Below are 17,007 nucleotides of genomic sequence, written 5' to 3' on the forward strand. Positions count from 1 at the left end.
GACGTGGCACCGTTGAACTTGAACCACCATCTCTCGGAATCAACAGCTAAGTTTTTATGTTTGGACCATACGAAAAATATAGATCATTCAAATTTATGCACAGGTCATGACCCCACATAACCCACAAAGGTATGTCTTTGTTGTGTAAAGCAGGTACATTTTCGGTCTTTATGGCTAATACAATTCACGCAGACAAATAATTTTACAGATAACTTTACTGATATTTCTGGTGGGATCAAAGACACAGTAAGCCTGATTCTTAGGCTTGGTTTTTTTTTCAGTTCTTTCAAAGTGGAGCATCATCTATTGTTCTGGTTCCTGTGATAGAAAAGGGAGCAGCAGAGGTCACGATACCTTTGTCTGACTAGTGAAGCCTGTTCTGAGCGATAGGAACAGGAGGTTGAGTCCCCGGCGATGGGAATTTGCTGTGTATGTTTGCTCTCATTCCCTGCGATAGGAATGGGAGCAGTAGAGGCTTTGATACTCCTGTCAGATGATTTGCACTCATTCCCTGCGATAGGAATGGGAGCAACAGGAGGCCTCGATACCTCTTTGTGATAATTGTAGTCAGCCCAGTTCTGAGCGATAGGAACGGCGGGTTGAGTCCCTGGCAATCGGAATTTGCTGTGTATGTTTGCTCTCATTCTCTGCGATAGGAATGGGAGCAGTAGAGGCTTTGATACTTCTGTCAGATGATTTGCACTCATTCCCTGCGATAGGAATGGGAGCAACAGGAGGCCTCGATACCTCTTTGTGATAATTGTAGTCAGCCCAGTTCTGAGCGATAGGAACGGCGGGTTGAGTCCCCGGCGATGGGAATTATCTGTGTATGTTTGCACTCATTCCCTGCGATAGGAATGGGAGCAACAGGAGGCCTCGATACCTCTTTGTGATAATTGTAGTCAGCCCAGTTCTGAGCGATAGGAACGGCGGGTTGAGTCCCCGGCGATGGGAATTTTCTGTGTATGTTTGCACTCATTCCCTGCGATAGGAATGGGAGCAACAGGAGGCCTCGATACCTCTTTGTGATAATTGTAGTCAGCCCAGTTCTGAGCGATAGGAACGGCGGGTTGAGTCCCTGGCAATGGGAATTTGCTGTCTAAGTTTGCACTCTTTCCCTGCGATAAGAACGGGAGCAGTAGAGACTTTGATACATCTGTCTGATGATTATAGTGAGCCCTGTTCTTGCGATAGGAACAGGAGCTTCAGTTCCAAGCGATGGACATGTCTATTTCAGTTTCAGATATATCCTGTTCAGTGCAATGAGAACAGGAGCATGAGTTCCCGGAATATTTGACGTATATTTGCACCCATTCCCTGCAATAGGAACGCTAATTAGCAGGGCCCTCAATCCCTTGTGTGATGAATGTTGTCAGAAGTCCCATTATACTGAATCCAGGTTCATACTATACAGTTTGAGATTAGTGAATAACGGAGAATACTTGAATTTATTTGTACACAAATAATAACCCTAACCTAGTTTGGATTATGTAAACATAATACGTGGCAGAGCACTTTTTGATAAGAACAACCATCATGTCGGTAGACAGCAGAACGTTTGAGCAAATTATTGAAGCATGCAAAGCAAGTATATCTCAGAGAAGGTATGTGTTGTTTGTCATGGACTTATATACAAAATGACCTATTCACCACATGGCACACAAAGGAATATAAAAAAATGGAATGGAATCAATGTCGAACAGATAGTAAACATAATACTGATGGCAAAAAAAAACACAAGTAAGTTAAGACAGTACACATATGAACAAAAACTAAGAATCATTCAGTCAGGTTACCGTGTACAGCAGAGAAATTTGCCACATCACCAGCTGACGCAAGAACCTCTTTGGCAAATATGACACTCGGGAAAATGAATACAGCATGTATAATTACCGACTGTGACAATGTTGCACTGTTATATTATCTGCCTAATATATTGGGCCATGAAGACCAGGTGAGGAGTATGATATATGGAGGAAAAGTAATTAACGAGACATATCAGCGTAAATTGTTTGATTCAACTTCTTTGATATCTCAAAAATTACATGCCAGTATAGTACCTAACGACAAAAAGCCAGTGTGGCGCATTAACGAGTTGTATTTCACATCTGTGAAGAGAACAAGGGTATCACCAGGTTGCGTGAACTTTTCGCCAGGATGGCTTGCCCAAGGACATCATGTAGGTCGACAGGGCTTAAAATATGTGATATAATTAACAACATTGAATATATGTAGGGACCAGATTATCCTTTGTTGTCATCGACTACACTGACATATGGAAATCCTGAGCAAGTAAAAATCTGGCTCGAACAGATTAAAACTGCACAGTTGCTGTCAAATATTCTATTGCGGCTTCTACATCCAAAATTATACAAAGCAGGACTGAGGACTCTTGAGGGCCTACAACAGCTCCCACAAACAAAGGAATGGGCATTACAGTGGAAATCTGTGTTTAATTGTCTATGTGTTGTTTCATCAAGGGTATCAAAAGAACATCGGGACTCAAATGGGGAAAACAAGTATTTTGATACCTTAATCAACGTTGGTTTCTGTAAAGGGGCAGAGATGAGGATCAAAGAGCTGGGTGTGCAATTTAGCTATGGACCAGGGACAGCATTATTATTTTCAGGAAAGCTTTGGACACATGAAGTACCACATTGGAAAGGTGGTGAAAGGGTACTATTCGCATATTTTATGCGGGAAGAAGTCTTGCGTCGATTTACAGAAGGACCTATAGAGTGGGCACAAGTATTGTAGTATCCTAACGTGCATACAGAAATGGTTGCATATATATATATTTATAGATAACAAAGTGAATATAAGGCGAATTGCGCATGATTCAGGCAGAACGCCTACTTTGAGCTCTAGACCAAGTGCTAGGATCAAGGTCCTCCAAATATTGTATACTTTGATCATCATGGTTGTCATGGGGTACAGTAGGGACTGGAGATGGTGACAAAGAAAGTTGTTGATGTGCAGAGTGATCAGGGTTATTATAGGAATAATGGGTGAAGGGGGAAGTGGAAGAGGAAGACATATACGAATCGGGAAGGGCAATCAGAATCACAAAGGCTAAATTGAGAGACAAAGTCTTCGCCACACCACGGAAATGGGCCTTGTTGGGATAGGTATGTGCAGTGTATCCAACAGCAACCGTAGAACCAGGAGGCAGATCAACATTACCACCTTGATACAATGGATAAGAGCCAATCCCAACTTCATATAGCTGACGAGGTGTGCATTGGAATGGTGCATCAATGTTAGATGCTCGACCATCATAAATAGGAACTGAAATAGGGTATAAATGAGTAGGATGGAATGGTATAAGGGAGTAAATAATGACATACTTTCTTGCGCAAAAGATGTAGGCATTGTAAAGTAAGCAAAGGGTGTCATCCTGGGGTCTGAACCATTGAAGGAGGGAGGACGAGGTGGATGATGCACTGTGAACAATTGTTAGAAGGATATTATGGGTTTGGGCAGACATACTTTTGGTCAAGGGGCTATAGTCATTAGGATTAACCTTGTCACGTTGCCATTCTGGAAAATATTGTGAAGAGGCAAAGGTAATTACACCACCGGAGGCTTGCATTGCAATGGCCTCAAAAGACATTGCTGAAGCAAAGAAGCCACAGAGCAATTGGAATTCCTGTAAGAATGGCTTCAAGTGTAGTTCACGAACAACTCGAGTGCCACCGTTGGACAGATTGACAGGGACAACTTTGTATATAGAAGAGCGGTCGATGACACCAGTGGTCAAAAAAACAGAAGTGTATCGGGATGCATCTCCGCCACCAGAAGGGGATAATGAGATGTATTTTCCTGAAGTGAATGGCGATACCAGAGATGGCTTTGTACGGGATGGGTTTAAGAAAGTTCCCAGATTTGTAAAGTTGGTGATACGATACAGGCTCCTAAGGGACATTATTACATCAATGATAAAGGAGAGGAAAGAGAGTATAACATACATTTTCTCAGATACAGGGAGAGAGCCATAACATTCTCTGAAAGGAAGAAAATCGAAATCAGCAGGTGGTGCCAAAATCGAAGTGGTGGGAAATAAAATTGGTTTGCTATTGATCATAAGTAAGCAGAGGAAGTTGAAGAAAATAAAAGATATTACCGTAAATTCATAACATGGCGATATTCATGAGCTAAAAAGGGGTCAATATATTCAGGGCGGAGGCAGCCATTAATTCCAAGGCCTCCATCATCAAAAAGTGGCTTTGGTATATCTCTGTCGAGATCAAGTGAGCCATGGGAAAATGCATCAGAAGACATCAGAGCATCTATATTCGAAAGTAGAGTTGGCTCTTTGGGTCTAGTGTTGTAATGGAAGGTGGGAGATGACAGAGCAGCATCAATAGCAGCCTTTCTGGTAGCAGAACCAATGACCGCAGGAGAAGACAGAGCAGAATCAATAGCAGCTTTCCTTAAAGCTGAACCCTGAGGTGTTCGTACACTCTTGCGGAGATCACGGATGGGTGATTTGAATTGGAACACAGATGGAGAAGTGGTGGGCTTTACAGGTGAGTGCATATGGGTAGGTGTAGTGGGAATTGACAAAGCGGGAATACTGCTGAGGTCGTCTGGTAAATCAATGTCAAAATGGTCATATTCATCAATTTCCTTGTCAGAGACACCTGGTGTGACACAAGGCTGCAGGGCTGGTTTGTATTTTTTTACGGAGGTAGAGAAGGTGGTAACGGGCGTAGCAACAGGACTTTGATCCAGAAGGGAAGACGGGGTGGATAATGCCAGGTGATTATCGGAGTCGTCGATAGACAGAGCTGAAGAGTGGAGCTCATCTTCGTGTGGGGTGGTAGACTGCATTTGATCATCGAGACGGACATAAGATACACCATTGATGAGGAGCACAGAAGGAGCTGGCTTGGGCTTTTTCGAAGGTGAAACAGCAGCATAGGGAACATCAGAGCTAAAAAACTTATAAGGGGACAAACATAAATAGGCAAGTATTATTCTTACATCTTGCGTTTATCTCGTGAGGGAGTCAATGGCAAGGGAGGAGTGGAAAGAGATGGAAGTGGATAACCAGCAAGGATGGCCTGGTTAGAGCCACCACTGGCCAAAGCAGGTATTTTGGTGGCAGGACTAGATGTTTCTAATGCATTAGGACAGGGCGAAGATGACATGTCAAAAGATTTCGATTCCTTTATTCCTTGGACACCTATAAGAAGAGTCTCTATAAAATAGTGATGTAAGACAGTGGAGGCAATAGCACTGACTATCAGGACTGTCAGGGTGATCAGAGGTACTTGGACTGTTGGGACTGTTGCCATATGCAAGAAGGGAGTTGAGGGAGGCTGAACCACCATCGATAGCAGTAGGTACATCATCGTAGTTCTGTGAACTTCCCAAAACAACCACATCAGTGTCATTAATGGAGCCAAATGAGGTACGGCGAGAAATAGGGGGAGGTGTAAGATTAGACCTGATAGGTGTATAGTAAGAGGGGTGTGTATATAGCAGATATAAACACATACGCAAATCGGACTGGTGCAATGTGGACCATTTCTTCAGAAATGGCAGCCGAGGAAGCAGTTCCATCGCTAGCTTGTGCAGAGTCATTGATGTCATTTGCTGTATTACCAGGAAGGGTGATGGGACCAGGAGCACGAGGATCATTGACCGGAGGGCTGTCAGTAGCAGAGTTTCTGAAGGAAAAGCATTAGATATTTTGAAGAAAAATGTATATTCAGATGACGCACATGAAATCAGCAGAAGGGTATCTGGCAGAAGGTTTTGGCTGGCGCGTTGAACGGCGAAGTTCACTACAGGCACAATGTACATATGCATAAAGTGTAGAGGCAGGATACTCACGAAGTCATATTTTGGACTAGGAAACTTGAAGTCAATAAGACAGTAGGTGGGCACTGGTTGAAAAAAGTGAGGCAGTAGAGGAAAGAAGAAAATGATTGGATTTATATGTAGTATTCATGAAGGAGGATCACGGTGCAAATGGAGTTGAGATAAAAGGAGTTATAATAGAAGCAATGAAGAGATCAAACATGCAGTAACAGAAACCGAACAACAAGTAAAACCGCTGATCGTGAACGCAAGACAGGTGACATCGCAGTCAGACTTCGAGAAGTAATGTAGAATCATGGTCAACCATTGAAAAAAAAAATTGAGGGGAAGATTCCGAATAAGCAGGAGAAAGAGGATCAGAAAATGAGCAAAAGAAGCCAACAAAGAAAAAGGAAGGCAAAGAAGTTAGGCAAATTGTGGATCATAAATAGAAAGGTAGCAGGCAACCAATGAAAATGATTGATACGAAAAAAGACTGAATGAACAGGACAAAGAGGATTAGAAGATAGGCAGAAGGGGAGGTGGGTGTAAAATATGAAACACACTTAAGCAAGAAAGGTAGACAGAGAAGCACAGATTGCGAGGAAAAATTGAAGCAACGAGCTATACTGGAAAGAGAAAGTGAGGTGTTGCGTTGGTACAATAAGTAGCCCAAATAATTGATTGGAGTAAGTTTGTACTCACCCACAAAAGTTCAGGCGTTGCAATGGATGAATTTTACAGTGTACAGGAGGCACGTAAGTCAAAGAATACAAAGATCATTAGCATCAATATCTGCTAATGGTTTTTTTGGTGATAAGAAAATGCTCTTCAGAGGATACAACAGAGACGTGCAGAAGATAGGCCATCGCAAGTCCAAGTGAGTCTTATGACATTGGTGAGTTGTAATATTGTGGTGAATCAGTAGCAATGGTGTTGCTTACAGTTGGAATTGTACCAGATGCCGGCATGGGGTGACTGTGTAGAGGTAAAAAAATATCCAGAGCCAGATTGCTGGCGCATAACATGGGTGCAAAATGAGAACGAGGTAGAAGAAGTGGTGTTACACATTCAAGGAATAGTTGTTGATAAAAAGGTGCCACCTATCCGAGGTGAAAAGTGAGTGAAAATTGATATAGGATGACAGTGGACATAATGTTTCGAATTGCAGAAAAACACAGAAGTTGAAACATATGAGGCAATCAATTACGATTAGTGGTTTGGGAACAGATCAATTCCGAGCAGACTGCGAAGCTATAATGGATGTGTATGCAAGGCTTGCACGACATGTTCCCGGGCTGAGTGCAATTGAAATCAAGGAAAGGGGGGGCTTCGAAGCTTTGGAGATATCCAGCCGGATTTTCACGCCTAGGGAACAGGCACCAACAATGGAATGGGCAGATATTGATAATGACATTGATATTAACGGCTTTATACAAGGGGTAAAGATGAGCGATGCTCCATTTGTATATGGAGAGGAGAATGTGGTTTACTATGGGGAAGAGAAGGTATATGAAAACGGTGAAGTTAGGTAAGTGCATGAGATAAAAAGATGACAGTACATCTGATATTATGGCTTAGGACAGAGAAGATCAGGCCTGACAAGCTCCATGTAGGTGATATCGTGGATGTTGCATTCAGTGTGGTTGGTTTGGAAAGAGGAAAGGGAAAGGGAGGCATTGCAAAGTTGTTGTTGAGATCTGTGGAGATCATAGATGGGACACATACACAGGTATGAAACATATGCATAGGAATACCAAGAAGATGACATTTATTTGCAACAGAAATGGATTAAGAATAAGGCCTTGAGTGGCAGGAAAACAGAGATGAATCAAGCCCCACTCAAAAAACGAAAAATGTTTGATGAAGGAGAAGTAGAAGAAACGAGAAAGAGATTCAAAAAGCTGACAACCAGGATTGTTGAGGAGCAGCAGTAAGATATATTACAATAGGGCTTTGTGTTGACTGCTACTGTTGAGAAAATCGTTGTTTGGAAGAAGTGCGACAAGAAAGACAAAACAGTCACATCGGTGTACCTTCATCAGTCAATAGACGAAAAGATCAGTCACATCAATAGGTCATGTGATTTCATCAGTCACAGCCCATAAAAGGCAGATTGCACCCCCAAAAAGGAAATTAGTCACAGTTTCCCACATTTTGTTCCCCCATAAAGACGAATCCTACATTTCATTTCGGACTCGTAAAGGGAAGATACTCTGGGAAGCTGGGAATAGGAAAAAAAATTGAATAATGACTATAACTACCACTAAATTCCAGCTGAGTGGAAATACACATGGTGGGCCTCGTGAGTCCTCGGATAATCGAGATGAACGATGAAAGGGGCAAACAGCCTACAAGATATCAGTGTATGTACATAATTTATAATCCTGAATTCGACTTTGATCTCGACGCTCTGCCTTTTTCACGTGCCTTCAATCCTCCGAGCGACGCGGAGTCGGGATCGCCTCTTTCCCTTTCCGACGTTTCTCATCCTAGATTGGCTATTGCAAAGGCCCTATGATTCTCCTATCCTATAGCGTCCATCTATATCGTGCTCATTGTACTAGGCAGGCAGGTTTTGGCGAGATTTGTGTGGTGGTTCTGGCTGTACTTCAAACAATGGACGTGATGATTGAATATAGTTGAATACATCCTACGTGAAGGTGGCCAAAGTAGAGTGGGGTAATTGGAAGGCTGACAAGACAGTGCGTCTCATCTTCACAACTTGTCTCTAATATATCACGGTTTGCTGAATAGAGGAGTTCTAGGTGGCTATCAACCCTCTTTTGAACGCAAAAGTCCCTCGAAATTTGCATGCTTCTCCGGGAACGTTCCAGTCACACTTTGATATCCAACTCACGATCAATGACTTTCTGCATAAGGCGCCATTAGCACCATGCGTAAACATTGGCTGTTAGGCCTCTCATCGTCGTTAACCCTTTCTTCGAGGTGTACAGTTTCTTTCAAAAGCCGAATAGATCATGCCGTTCATTGAAGTTCATTCCTCTGGATTCAGGTCTAGCGTGGATAAATAACAGTCAGGTGCTTCGAACCTTGCAGGACTTTCCCAATGAGTTGATCAGCTCACTGCCCGCACACAGAACTCGGAACTTTTCTCACCAATATAGCAAATAGGGCATGTACTTTGCTTGAAGCTGTGCTCCAATGGTCTACTATCAATGTATGTTTGTTCGAGGATGGTGGTGGTTTAGCAGTGCTTTACCCAAAAGCTTTATCCAAGCGCTCATGTCAACAAACTGTATGATTCGCTGCTATTCTAAGCGATCATTTCAATAAGCTCCCTCCTGACTACAGCGTAGGTCCTGTGGAGATGGTGAATGCTCCAGGATTGACTAATTGGTATGATTCATTTAAAAACATGCACTTCTGACTATGTAGATCTTCAACGTTCAACTGCTACGCGGTCAGGACTCAGTAATCAGCTCTGATGTGTTTTACGCCACCGTGAAATAGATATTCCTGGAGGCTTCGAAGTTCGGACAATGTCAAATATTTCCCATACTTTCAGCAACATTTCCCGCTATGTACTACGTCGTCCTTCGATGTTGCTGCTGCTGTTCACTTTCGGAATAAACAACTCGATTATCTATCTTGTGTCAGCCACGTGCGTTACAGATACGGAGGAGGTTCAGAGTCTTCAGACCAAAATTTTATGTCGTCCGGTTGCATGCTCGAATGATGGGTAGTATGACGCCTTAGGTAGGTGTTAGATATATGGGTAATTGAGCGGATATATATAGTCTCCTCTGTGCGTACATCCGGATTGGAAGTGTTATAACTTATCATTTATGTGGAAGTTCTAGATGGTTACCAACCTCGTTTGACCGGGGAACACTTACATTAAGGTTATTCCGGGCCTGCTATGTTCTTGTTCATACGATGTTCATTTGCCACTCAGTCTCACTCAGTGCTTTCCCATCCAGCATACTACAATCAGTGATCTCTGAACCCGCTCTTTATGGTCCACCTGGCAGATCCTGATGCTACCATCATTGTTTCCCGTCCCTTTGAACATGCCTTTCATATCTAATATGGACATTCATCCACGAAGATTCACAAGTGCAAGGCCGCTATGATTCTCAGCCTTTTTGGAACGTTTAAAAGCCAGGACAAGTTCTGCCGTCTGTTCACTCGATACTGGTGTACACAGAGCTATCATGGAAAACGAACAGCGAGCTGTTCGATCTCTGTAAGTCACAGTGTCTGCGCTTCTCAATTCAACTCCGATCGCTCAACGCGCCAGTTACCAGATTTGGACCGATATTCATTGGCACTTTCCTTAATGGTATATTATATGGGGTAACTTTTCTTTCTTTGAAGACGTCCTGTCTTCTTAATTTCAAGTTCTGTTACTTCAGGTTCTTGCTGTACAGGTGTCTCGACTTTGTGCATCGCATCCACTGTATTCTGACATTATGACTTCCCGGAGACCTATTTCTATTACCAGAATAGCAGCAGGTTGTCTAGTTCTTTCTGACTGGGAAGCCCACACTGACGCGTTCACAGGGATGCTCGTTGGATTAGATTTCTTGTAAGCGTCGCTTGCTTCTCATTACAGAAAAGATCGACAGCTTATCGCAATCGCTCGAAAGGTTTTGTTCGTACTGATCGCAGAGACACTCAGCTCTATACTGGATTTTGCAGTGATCTGGGAACCACTCATGGAGAAATACGGTTAGCGATTTGACCTACGTTGAATTCCCACTATAACTATCACCAGGCTCCCCAACGATCTTCCAGACAACGTCAACAAGTAAGTATTTCAGTAGCGCACAATCGGGGCCACCCGGACTAATCATGTTTCACGGAAGCTTTCAGTGCGGGTACGGTCTCTTCATTTGTATATATCGTTCATTCTGACTGTTTTTAGATCCCTTGGTTACGGTATGTGCATCTGAAAAGGACCTTTCAGAATCAACTTTCTGAGCGCATGGCACAAAAGGCTGCCATTTCAACCACGGTGCAGCTGTTTCAAGGCTGGCGAATCCGTAGATTGACAAAATCGAACTTTGTTTTTGGCTCTATTGCGTTGACCGCTTTTGTTAGTCTAGGTGAATTGATCGTTTTAATCGCGAATACTATTGTGCTTTACTAACAACGTAACCTCGAACTGTAGCGGCTGGACTCACGACAACTATTCTTATCGCTCTTCATACAGCATGGAGCCAGCTGCAGATGTTCGAGTCCGGCTTTTTGGTTTGGTTGATAGCATCTGCTATGTGTGACGTTGTGATTGCCGTGTCTCTAACGTGGTTTGTGGTAGGTCGAGCATTTTCGTGCAAATTAAGTAAACTCGCTGTACACGGCTGCAGCTGCGCAACAAAACGCCCTTCACCTCCACTAACTCTATCCTTAATCGGATCATGCTTCGTGCGTAGCATCATAAAGAAATACAATGGTTAAAGGAACTTATCTTTTCCCCTAGTGACTCTACAAACTGGCACGATCACCGCTGTTGCTGCTATCGCTGATGTTTTCACGTTCACTATCAGCGAGGTGCGTATACGTACAATGTCATTGAATGCGGGACATAGTAATGATCTGCCTTCGTACATAGGACAAAACACTGTTTGCAAATTCTGGTTCAAATCTTATTCACGCATTGAATTATAAAATCTCATAGGGAATTCGTTTGGGCTTACTCTCTCTCAAAACTATACTCCAACTCTTTACTTTCGATGTATATGTCATATATTGTGCATTATCATTTGCTAACTGCTCTACTAGGTTGAACGCTCGCGTTGAATGGAATAAACTCCTTGATCCACCGAGCGTCCAAACACAGACCGATGTCTCGTTTTTCCATGTCGAAGTGTTGCATCACGCAGAGGATTCGGCGATGGTGATTTCTCAAAGTAACCTTACTGAATTGACTGATTGATATGGCTTATTCAGCGTTATGAAACTTCCGACCAGGTAATGTACAGACTCCTTTCGTCTGTTGCACGATATGTACTGACAGTGGAAGTTTTTCTAGAAAGCTGCTACCGTGGTCTACCCGCCGTTTTGACTTTCAGAGTCGAAACTTAGGATCTATGTAGAGAGCCGTAAGCTTCGACTCACGCTCACTGTACAACGGATTGGATATATGCAGGAACGGCATTCAGAAAATCTAGGAATGCATGGACATTAGGAATGTAATATGAAAATACGTAGATTGATCAGAGGACGTAATATTTCAGAATCCGGACGCCAACGTGATATAAAGGAGATTGGAAAAGCCACATAGATGAAGCGAGCAGCATGAACACTCTGGACAATTCCCCGAGGGACCAGAGGAAGCACAAGAACCGGAAAGAAATTTGAAGAACCAGCTTCAGGACCTGGGAGGTATACAGACCGTCAGGGAAATTAAATGGGTATGCCAGCATTCGGAATCACACCTCCCACAAACTCCTGTACCAGATAAAGTCTTCTTCCTCTACCCGAGAACAAAGAGCCAGAGTCGAAGGATCAAAATCGGACTCTTTCTTCTCTGAAGACAGCTCAAGGAGACGATGTCGATAGGTAATAGCTCGAGCCTTGGAATTTGTGTCGATGACTTCAGTTATAAGCTGAAGAGCTTCAGCCACCGTAGAGTAGTCTGAGCTCGCTTCTGAAACAGAGTGCATGGCTATAGAAAGCTCAATGAGCGCGTTTCGAAAATTATATGAATGAGTTTTCTCACCATTCACCGCGTTATCAAGATATTCTCCTGCGAGTTCCAATGATATACTCGCACGACAGTACAAGAGATCATTCATCCTTGTGTCCGAGTCAGCTGGGATATTCAGGATCTCATTCGTAAAGTAATTGTCCATCTGGAAATAACGACGTTTACGAGAGCTGGGCTGGGGCTCTAGTGGAATGCAGGTAGACGAGGGATTCATGGTCTGGTAAAAGAGAAAGCTCTAATGATGGTGGCGGGAAGAAAGCTATTGGGGCGGGGTCCTTTGTTTCGCGAACTATAAAGCATCATTTGGATTGCTTTGTATGTGTCGATTGGGAAAGAAAAATCGAGTGAGTCATGCGCGTCCGTTCACTTTGCCGTTGTTTGTTTCGGACTTCAAGTATTTCCGTTTGCCTTTCAAGTTTCAATTTCCCTCTCGCCAACCACCACTATAATCATCACTTCAATCAACCTACCTTCGGACTTGTCGATATGTCTGGACGCGGAAAAGGAGGAAAGGTAAATCATCTTAATCATATTGTCTCTTGATGTCTATCTAACTCAATACTGGGTGTAGGGTCTAGGAAAGGGCGGTGCTAAGCGTCACCGCAAGATTCTCCGTGACAACATTCAAGGTTGGCTGTGTTTCCCATGGAACGATTCGCTGTTGCTCACGTTTTCTAGGAATCACCAAACCTGCCATTCGTCGTCTCGCCCGTCGTGGTGGAGTCAAGCGTATCTCTGGTCTCATTTACGAAGAAACTCGCGGCGTACTGAAGATTTTCCTGGAAAATGTTATTCGTGATTCCGTAACATACACCGAGCACGCTAAACGGTAAGTCTTGATTTATCACAGTCGAACCTCTCCCAAGTGACAATTGATGTCTAGTAAAACCGTGACAGCCCTTGATGTTGTATACGCCTTGAAGCGATCTGGTCGTACCTTATATGGTTTTGGAGCTTAGGCCTTAGGGTGAGCTCGATCTCTAATCTGAACTCTTCATCTGCTCATTCGCTTTTGTGCCAGTGGCTAGATCCATTTTTATCTTTATTCTCTATCGACTTGTATGATCTCTGTATTCTATCATAATCAATTTATCCGACAACGACAATTTCGCTGTGTCTTCTGCACTCATCTAATGTCTTACTCGTGCAGTCGTGCAGTGCTCTCTGATTAAATATTCACCTTCCAATTATACCTTCTGTCTCGAGTTCGTGCCTGGTGATTTCTTTGACCCCGATATGTCCTGATATGTCCCTCTGAGTTTTATAAGGTGTCATCACCGAATCCATGGGTGATGCCCGTTACCCGCAGTATATGGATGACTTCTAAGATCTGTTATTGAGAGGAAGGCTGCAAGGTTAAAGTTGAAAGTGTATTTTGTGTACGTGTATGCATTGCGGTACTCCGAGTATTTGCGGATGGTAATGATTAAATTCTCATTGATAAGTACTGTATCGAGGAATACGATCGGAAGATCAGTCACACAAGCTCTTTTCCATCTAATTTGTATATCCTCCCTGCCTTCATCACAAACTGCACATTATCCACTGTTCCTTCGAAGTCCTTCTCAAAATCACCCTCCACGCCAACCAGATCAGCCGCCCAGCCTGGCTTTATACACCCAAAACGATGGTCATTATCGCCTAATGGCATATCATGACTACCGGCGGTAGCATTCACCACCTCCCAACCCATGGGCCGAATACACTCCCATCCACCCAAAGTGGCCCATTTCAGCACCTTCTTCCAATCCGCCCCGAGTCTCACCATCAGTTTCATCTCCAATGAGTTCTCTCCGTGCGGAAATGCCCCAGTGTCACCCCCACATGCGATGTTATCCATCCCTATTGCCAGAGCGCGCTGGAACATCTCGCTGACTGACTGCCAAGCCTGGTTTGCGCGCGGGTCCTTTCCCTCAGTGAATTGAACCTGATAATAAGATACCGCGAGAGTAGGGACCCAAATTGTATTAGGGGTGGTACTCAGTAATCGCATGAGGGAGTCTGGGTGTGGAGTAAGTGTTGACCCATGTTCGATGGAGTCTACACCGAGCTCGAGAAGTTTCACGATGGTATTGGTATTGCTGGCATGAGCAGCGACTTTAATACCTAGTGAATGTGCCGTATTGATCATACCTCCGAGTTCGAGTTCATTGAATGTTGGTAATGGCATGCCTGCAAACCGTGGCGAAAGACCATTCATGCGAGACCGGAATCGGTAGTCTGAACAAAAAATGAATCTGGTTGAGTACCAATCATTTCGAAGGATACTAATGAAGCGAATAGGGTGGGTATTCACCAGCGTAAATCTAGAGACACATCTCAGGACTGGCAAAGTGGCCATTGTAACTAATTTCGCACCTTTATCCAGTCAGCTCCTGCACCGATTTGCCGCCTAGTAGCTCGTATGCATTCATCAACTCCATCTGCTACTTCTGCGCCGGTTACGCCTTCTAGTCCTTCCAGATTCATGTGGAGGGAGCTTTTGGGTCCTGATAGATGGACCTTATCAATTCAAAGATGATGGTGGAGAAATTCAACGGGTTTACCATAACTCCCGGTACAAACTATGGCTCGGTTCGCACAAAAGTATCTTGGTCCTGGAATCAACGGATTAGGACCAGACAAACATTTTCGTAGAGATATGTCGGCGTCTTCAGCGCCTTCGGTTCCAAGATCCCTGCCCATTGCTTAATCTGTTGAACGACAAAATAGAGGACACGGAACAAACCTTACGGTTGTGAAGCCAGATATCAAGGTTTTGCGTGCGTGGACGGTGGCCCGGATTGTTCTCTCCACAAGGCTCTCTTTTGTAGTCTGGTCGTCCCACGATGTTTCCCCGTAGGAATGCAGGAAAACTGCCAGTACGAAATTCAACATCAGTGGAAATACCGCAAAAGAGGCACTTGCAATGGACGTGAGTGTCGACAAACCCTGGAAGGATCGTCAGATGCCTCAAATCTATAGTATTGCCTGAGGACATCTGGGAAGGGTCGAGGTCGCTCGGATTTGTGCTTTCGACATTGAGGATGATACCCGTGCTCTTTGAGACTATTATAGTCTGCGAAGGCAGGAATTGTAACTGGTAGGTATCAAAGAGCTTCCCGGCGAGGATACGTTGGGTGTCGGCTGCAACAAATTTCGTATTCGAGTTTACAGTCTCTGGAGAGTGTATTTGGGTCATTGGCGGGAAAATGGAACAAAAATAGGTCTTCAGTCATGGGTGTTGTGGGAGTTATTTGCAGAGTACGTTGCCGGACCGAGCTTAAATAAGGTACGATAGCGATGTGAAGAGGCTGCTAAGCCGCTCACGACATTGACAACTGACGACGAGTCGGAGCTGCTCAGCAAACAACACCAAAAATATCCACTGCCTCCTACCAGATTCGAACTAGCGACCTTTCCATACATCATTGGTACGAGTGGAACGCTCTACCACCTGAGCTAAGAAGGCAACAGGACCAATGCTTGGGAGTGTTAATTTTTCGACTTGTATTCAACTTCCATCTCTCCCTCGGGAAGCTCACCAAGAGAGAACTTTGATGAGGCCAACGTTGGGAAGAAACAACAACTTTACGGAAGACTTGGAGGAAGAGAACATTAGCGGTAGGGCTGAGATTTGAATTTGAATGCTCAAAAGGTATGTTCATGTCTACTTTGACTTTCTGTACTTCGGTGAAGCCTTAATTGACTCTCCCTCTCACCGATTCTTCACCTTCCAAACCAGATACTTGCGTAACTCGACCCTGATATTGCGTCCGGATACTTGAACATTGACGTGTGACGGGTGTTCGGCGGTGAGAGCGACATCGACTTCAATGGCCTTTGAAGAAAAAGTTATATTGACGACAATTGCAACCTGGGGATGCTCCGAAGTTCGATTTGGGGCGGACTCTGGATATGAGGATGATGAACAGGAGTGTCGCATATCCTTATCCAGGCTCCCTCTTCAACACGGAGGCCTCAAATCTACCTCATCCTCATTCTCTGCAGCAGTTCCATACTCCCATTGAAGGACTGAGCGCTGATTCACGATACTAGCAATAAATTTCGCATATGCGTGCTCCTGCGTGCTCGTACTCCCGCAAAATAAGAAATAGCCGACGTGACATTGTGAACGTTGCCAGAAAAGAAGGAGGTGAAGGCAGCTGTTATCAGGAAGTAATCACTATCACGACGTTATTTAAGGCTTCGAGGTATGTCGCAAAGCAACATCGCAAATTATATCGTACTCGATATTTCATTCTTGGACTACCAGCCAATGATCGACGGTCCTGTATCCCATCCGCAACCTTCACCAACTTTCAATATTACTCGGTATACTCGACAAACTTCGAAGATTTACTACTCACGCAGACATTTCCTAACGCTGTACACAATTTTTGTTGTTATTCCCCTCAGTGCATCATGTCTTATACACCAATGAACGTTGTTGTTTCTGCTCAGTTAGTCATCAAGGCATTCTCTACCACTTACTGCACGAGCTCGATCTCCTAAAAATCGATGAGCTTCGTCTCAGAGCCTAC

The 17,007-nt window shown here is 43.9% G+C and overlaps 7 protein-coding genes and 1 non-coding gene across 8 annotated transcripts; 4 read left to right on the forward strand and 4 right to left on the reverse strand.

Moving 5' to 3' along the window:
• Window positions 1–1,536: 1,536 nt before the first annotated feature.
• Window positions 1,537–2,528, forward strand: C8R40DRAFT_1073466 (uncharacterized protein; the record flags this gene model as incomplete). Its single annotated transcript, XM_046226574.1, has 6 exons — window positions 1,537–1,604; window positions 1,667–1,740; window positions 1,955–1,981; window positions 2,058–2,179; window positions 2,236–2,448; window positions 2,481–2,528. 6 exons carry the CDS (start codon window positions 1,537–1,539, stop codon window positions 2,526–2,528), a joined length of 552 nt encoding a protein of 183 aa, XP_046081303.1.
• A 311-nt stretch (window positions 2,529–2,839) lies between these two features.
• Window positions 2,840–5,849, reverse strand: C8R40DRAFT_1175899 (uncharacterized protein; the record flags this gene model as incomplete). Its single annotated transcript, XM_046232407.1, has 10 exons — window positions 2,840–3,288; window positions 3,348–3,443; window positions 3,490–3,914; window positions 3,969–4,073; window positions 4,124–4,936; window positions 4,987–5,188; window positions 5,247–5,452; window positions 5,505–5,675; window positions 5,730–5,792; window positions 5,842–5,849. The coding sequence occupies 10 exons, from the start codon at window positions 5,847–5,849 to the stop codon at window positions 2,840–2,842; spliced, it is 2,538 nt and encodes an 845-aa protein (XP_046081304.1).
• Window positions 5,850–6,535: 686 nt separating this feature from the next.
• On the forward strand, window positions 6,536–7,999 carry C8R40DRAFT_1268208 (uncharacterized protein; the record flags this gene model as incomplete). Its single annotated transcript, XM_046233990.1, is given in 6 exon segments — window positions 6,536–6,566; window positions 6,630–6,688; window positions 6,755–6,927; window positions 6,980–7,339; window positions 7,390–7,540; window positions 7,560–7,999. The coding sequence occupies 6 exon segments, from the start codon at window positions 6,536–6,538 to the stop codon at window positions 7,743–7,745; spliced, it is 960 nt and encodes a 319-aa protein (XP_046081305.1). The 3' UTR covers window positions 7,746–7,999.
• A 1,856-nt stretch (window positions 8,000–9,855) lies between these two features.
• On the forward strand, window positions 9,856–12,023 carry C8R40DRAFT_660271 (uncharacterized protein). The gene is made up of 17 exons (XM_046235804.1): window positions 9,856–10,018; window positions 10,080–10,128; window positions 10,188–10,202; window positions 10,259–10,287; window positions 10,454–10,503; window positions 10,550–10,582; window positions 10,641–10,652; window positions 10,700–10,713; window positions 10,772–10,880; window positions 10,946–11,088; window positions 11,142–11,199; window positions 11,255–11,325; window positions 11,387–11,397; window positions 11,453–11,509; window positions 11,557–11,671; window positions 11,725–11,745; window positions 11,807–12,023. Exons 1-17 carry the CDS (start codon window positions 9,987–9,989, stop codon window positions 11,837–11,839), a joined length of 852 nt encoding a protein of 283 aa, XP_046081306.1. The 5' UTR covers window positions 9,856–9,986; the 3' UTR covers window positions 11,840–12,023.
• On the reverse strand, window positions 11,557–12,827 carry C8R40DRAFT_1240593 (uncharacterized protein). The gene is made up of 3 exons (XM_046233524.1): window positions 12,497–12,827; window positions 12,213–12,442; window positions 11,557–12,152 (listed from the first exon to the last, which is right to left on the reverse strand). The coding sequence occupies exons 1-3, from the start codon at window positions 12,696–12,698 to the stop codon at window positions 11,991–11,993; spliced, it is 594 nt and encodes a 197-aa protein (XP_046081307.1). The 5' UTR covers window positions 12,699–12,827; the 3' UTR covers window positions 11,557–11,990.
• A 143-nt stretch (window positions 12,828–12,970) lies between these two features.
• On the forward strand, window positions 12,971–13,443 carry C8R40DRAFT_1057454 (histone-fold-containing protein; the record flags this gene model as incomplete). Its single annotated transcript, XM_046225151.1, has 4 exons — window positions 12,971–12,997; window positions 13,056–13,113; window positions 13,163–13,313; window positions 13,368–13,443. The coding sequence occupies 4 exons, from the start codon at window positions 12,971–12,973 to the stop codon at window positions 13,441–13,443; spliced, it is 312 nt and encodes a 103-aa protein (XP_046081308.1).
• Window positions 13,444–13,743: 300 nt separating this feature from the next.
• C8R40DRAFT_660261 (uncharacterized protein) lies at window positions 13,744–15,849 on the reverse strand. The gene is made up of 6 exons (XM_046235803.1): window positions 15,392–15,849; window positions 15,213–15,339; window positions 15,031–15,161; window positions 14,843–14,973; window positions 14,781–14,790; window positions 13,744–14,704 (listed from the first exon to the last, which is right to left on the reverse strand). Exons 1-6 carry the CDS (start codon window positions 15,663–15,665, stop codon window positions 13,962–13,964), a joined length of 1,416 nt encoding a protein of 471 aa, XP_046081309.1. The 5' UTR covers window positions 15,666–15,849; the 3' UTR covers window positions 13,744–13,961.
• Window positions 15,850–15,852: 3 nt separating this feature from the next.
• C8R40DRAFT_t247 lies at window positions 15,853–15,935 on the reverse strand. Its single transcript has one exon. It is a non-coding gene; the product is annotated as a tRNA-Thr (tRNA).
• Between the last annotated feature and the right edge of the window lie 1,072 nt (window positions 15,936–17,007).

This window comes from Lentinula edodes (assembly GCF_021015755.1).
Source record: "Lentinula edodes strain Le(Bin) 0899 ss11 chromosome Unknown C8R40scaffold_47, whole genome shotgun sequence".
Classification (NCBI taxonomy): Eukaryota; Fungi; Basidiomycota; class Agaricomycetes; order Agaricales; family Omphalotaceae; genus Lentinula; species Lentinula edodes.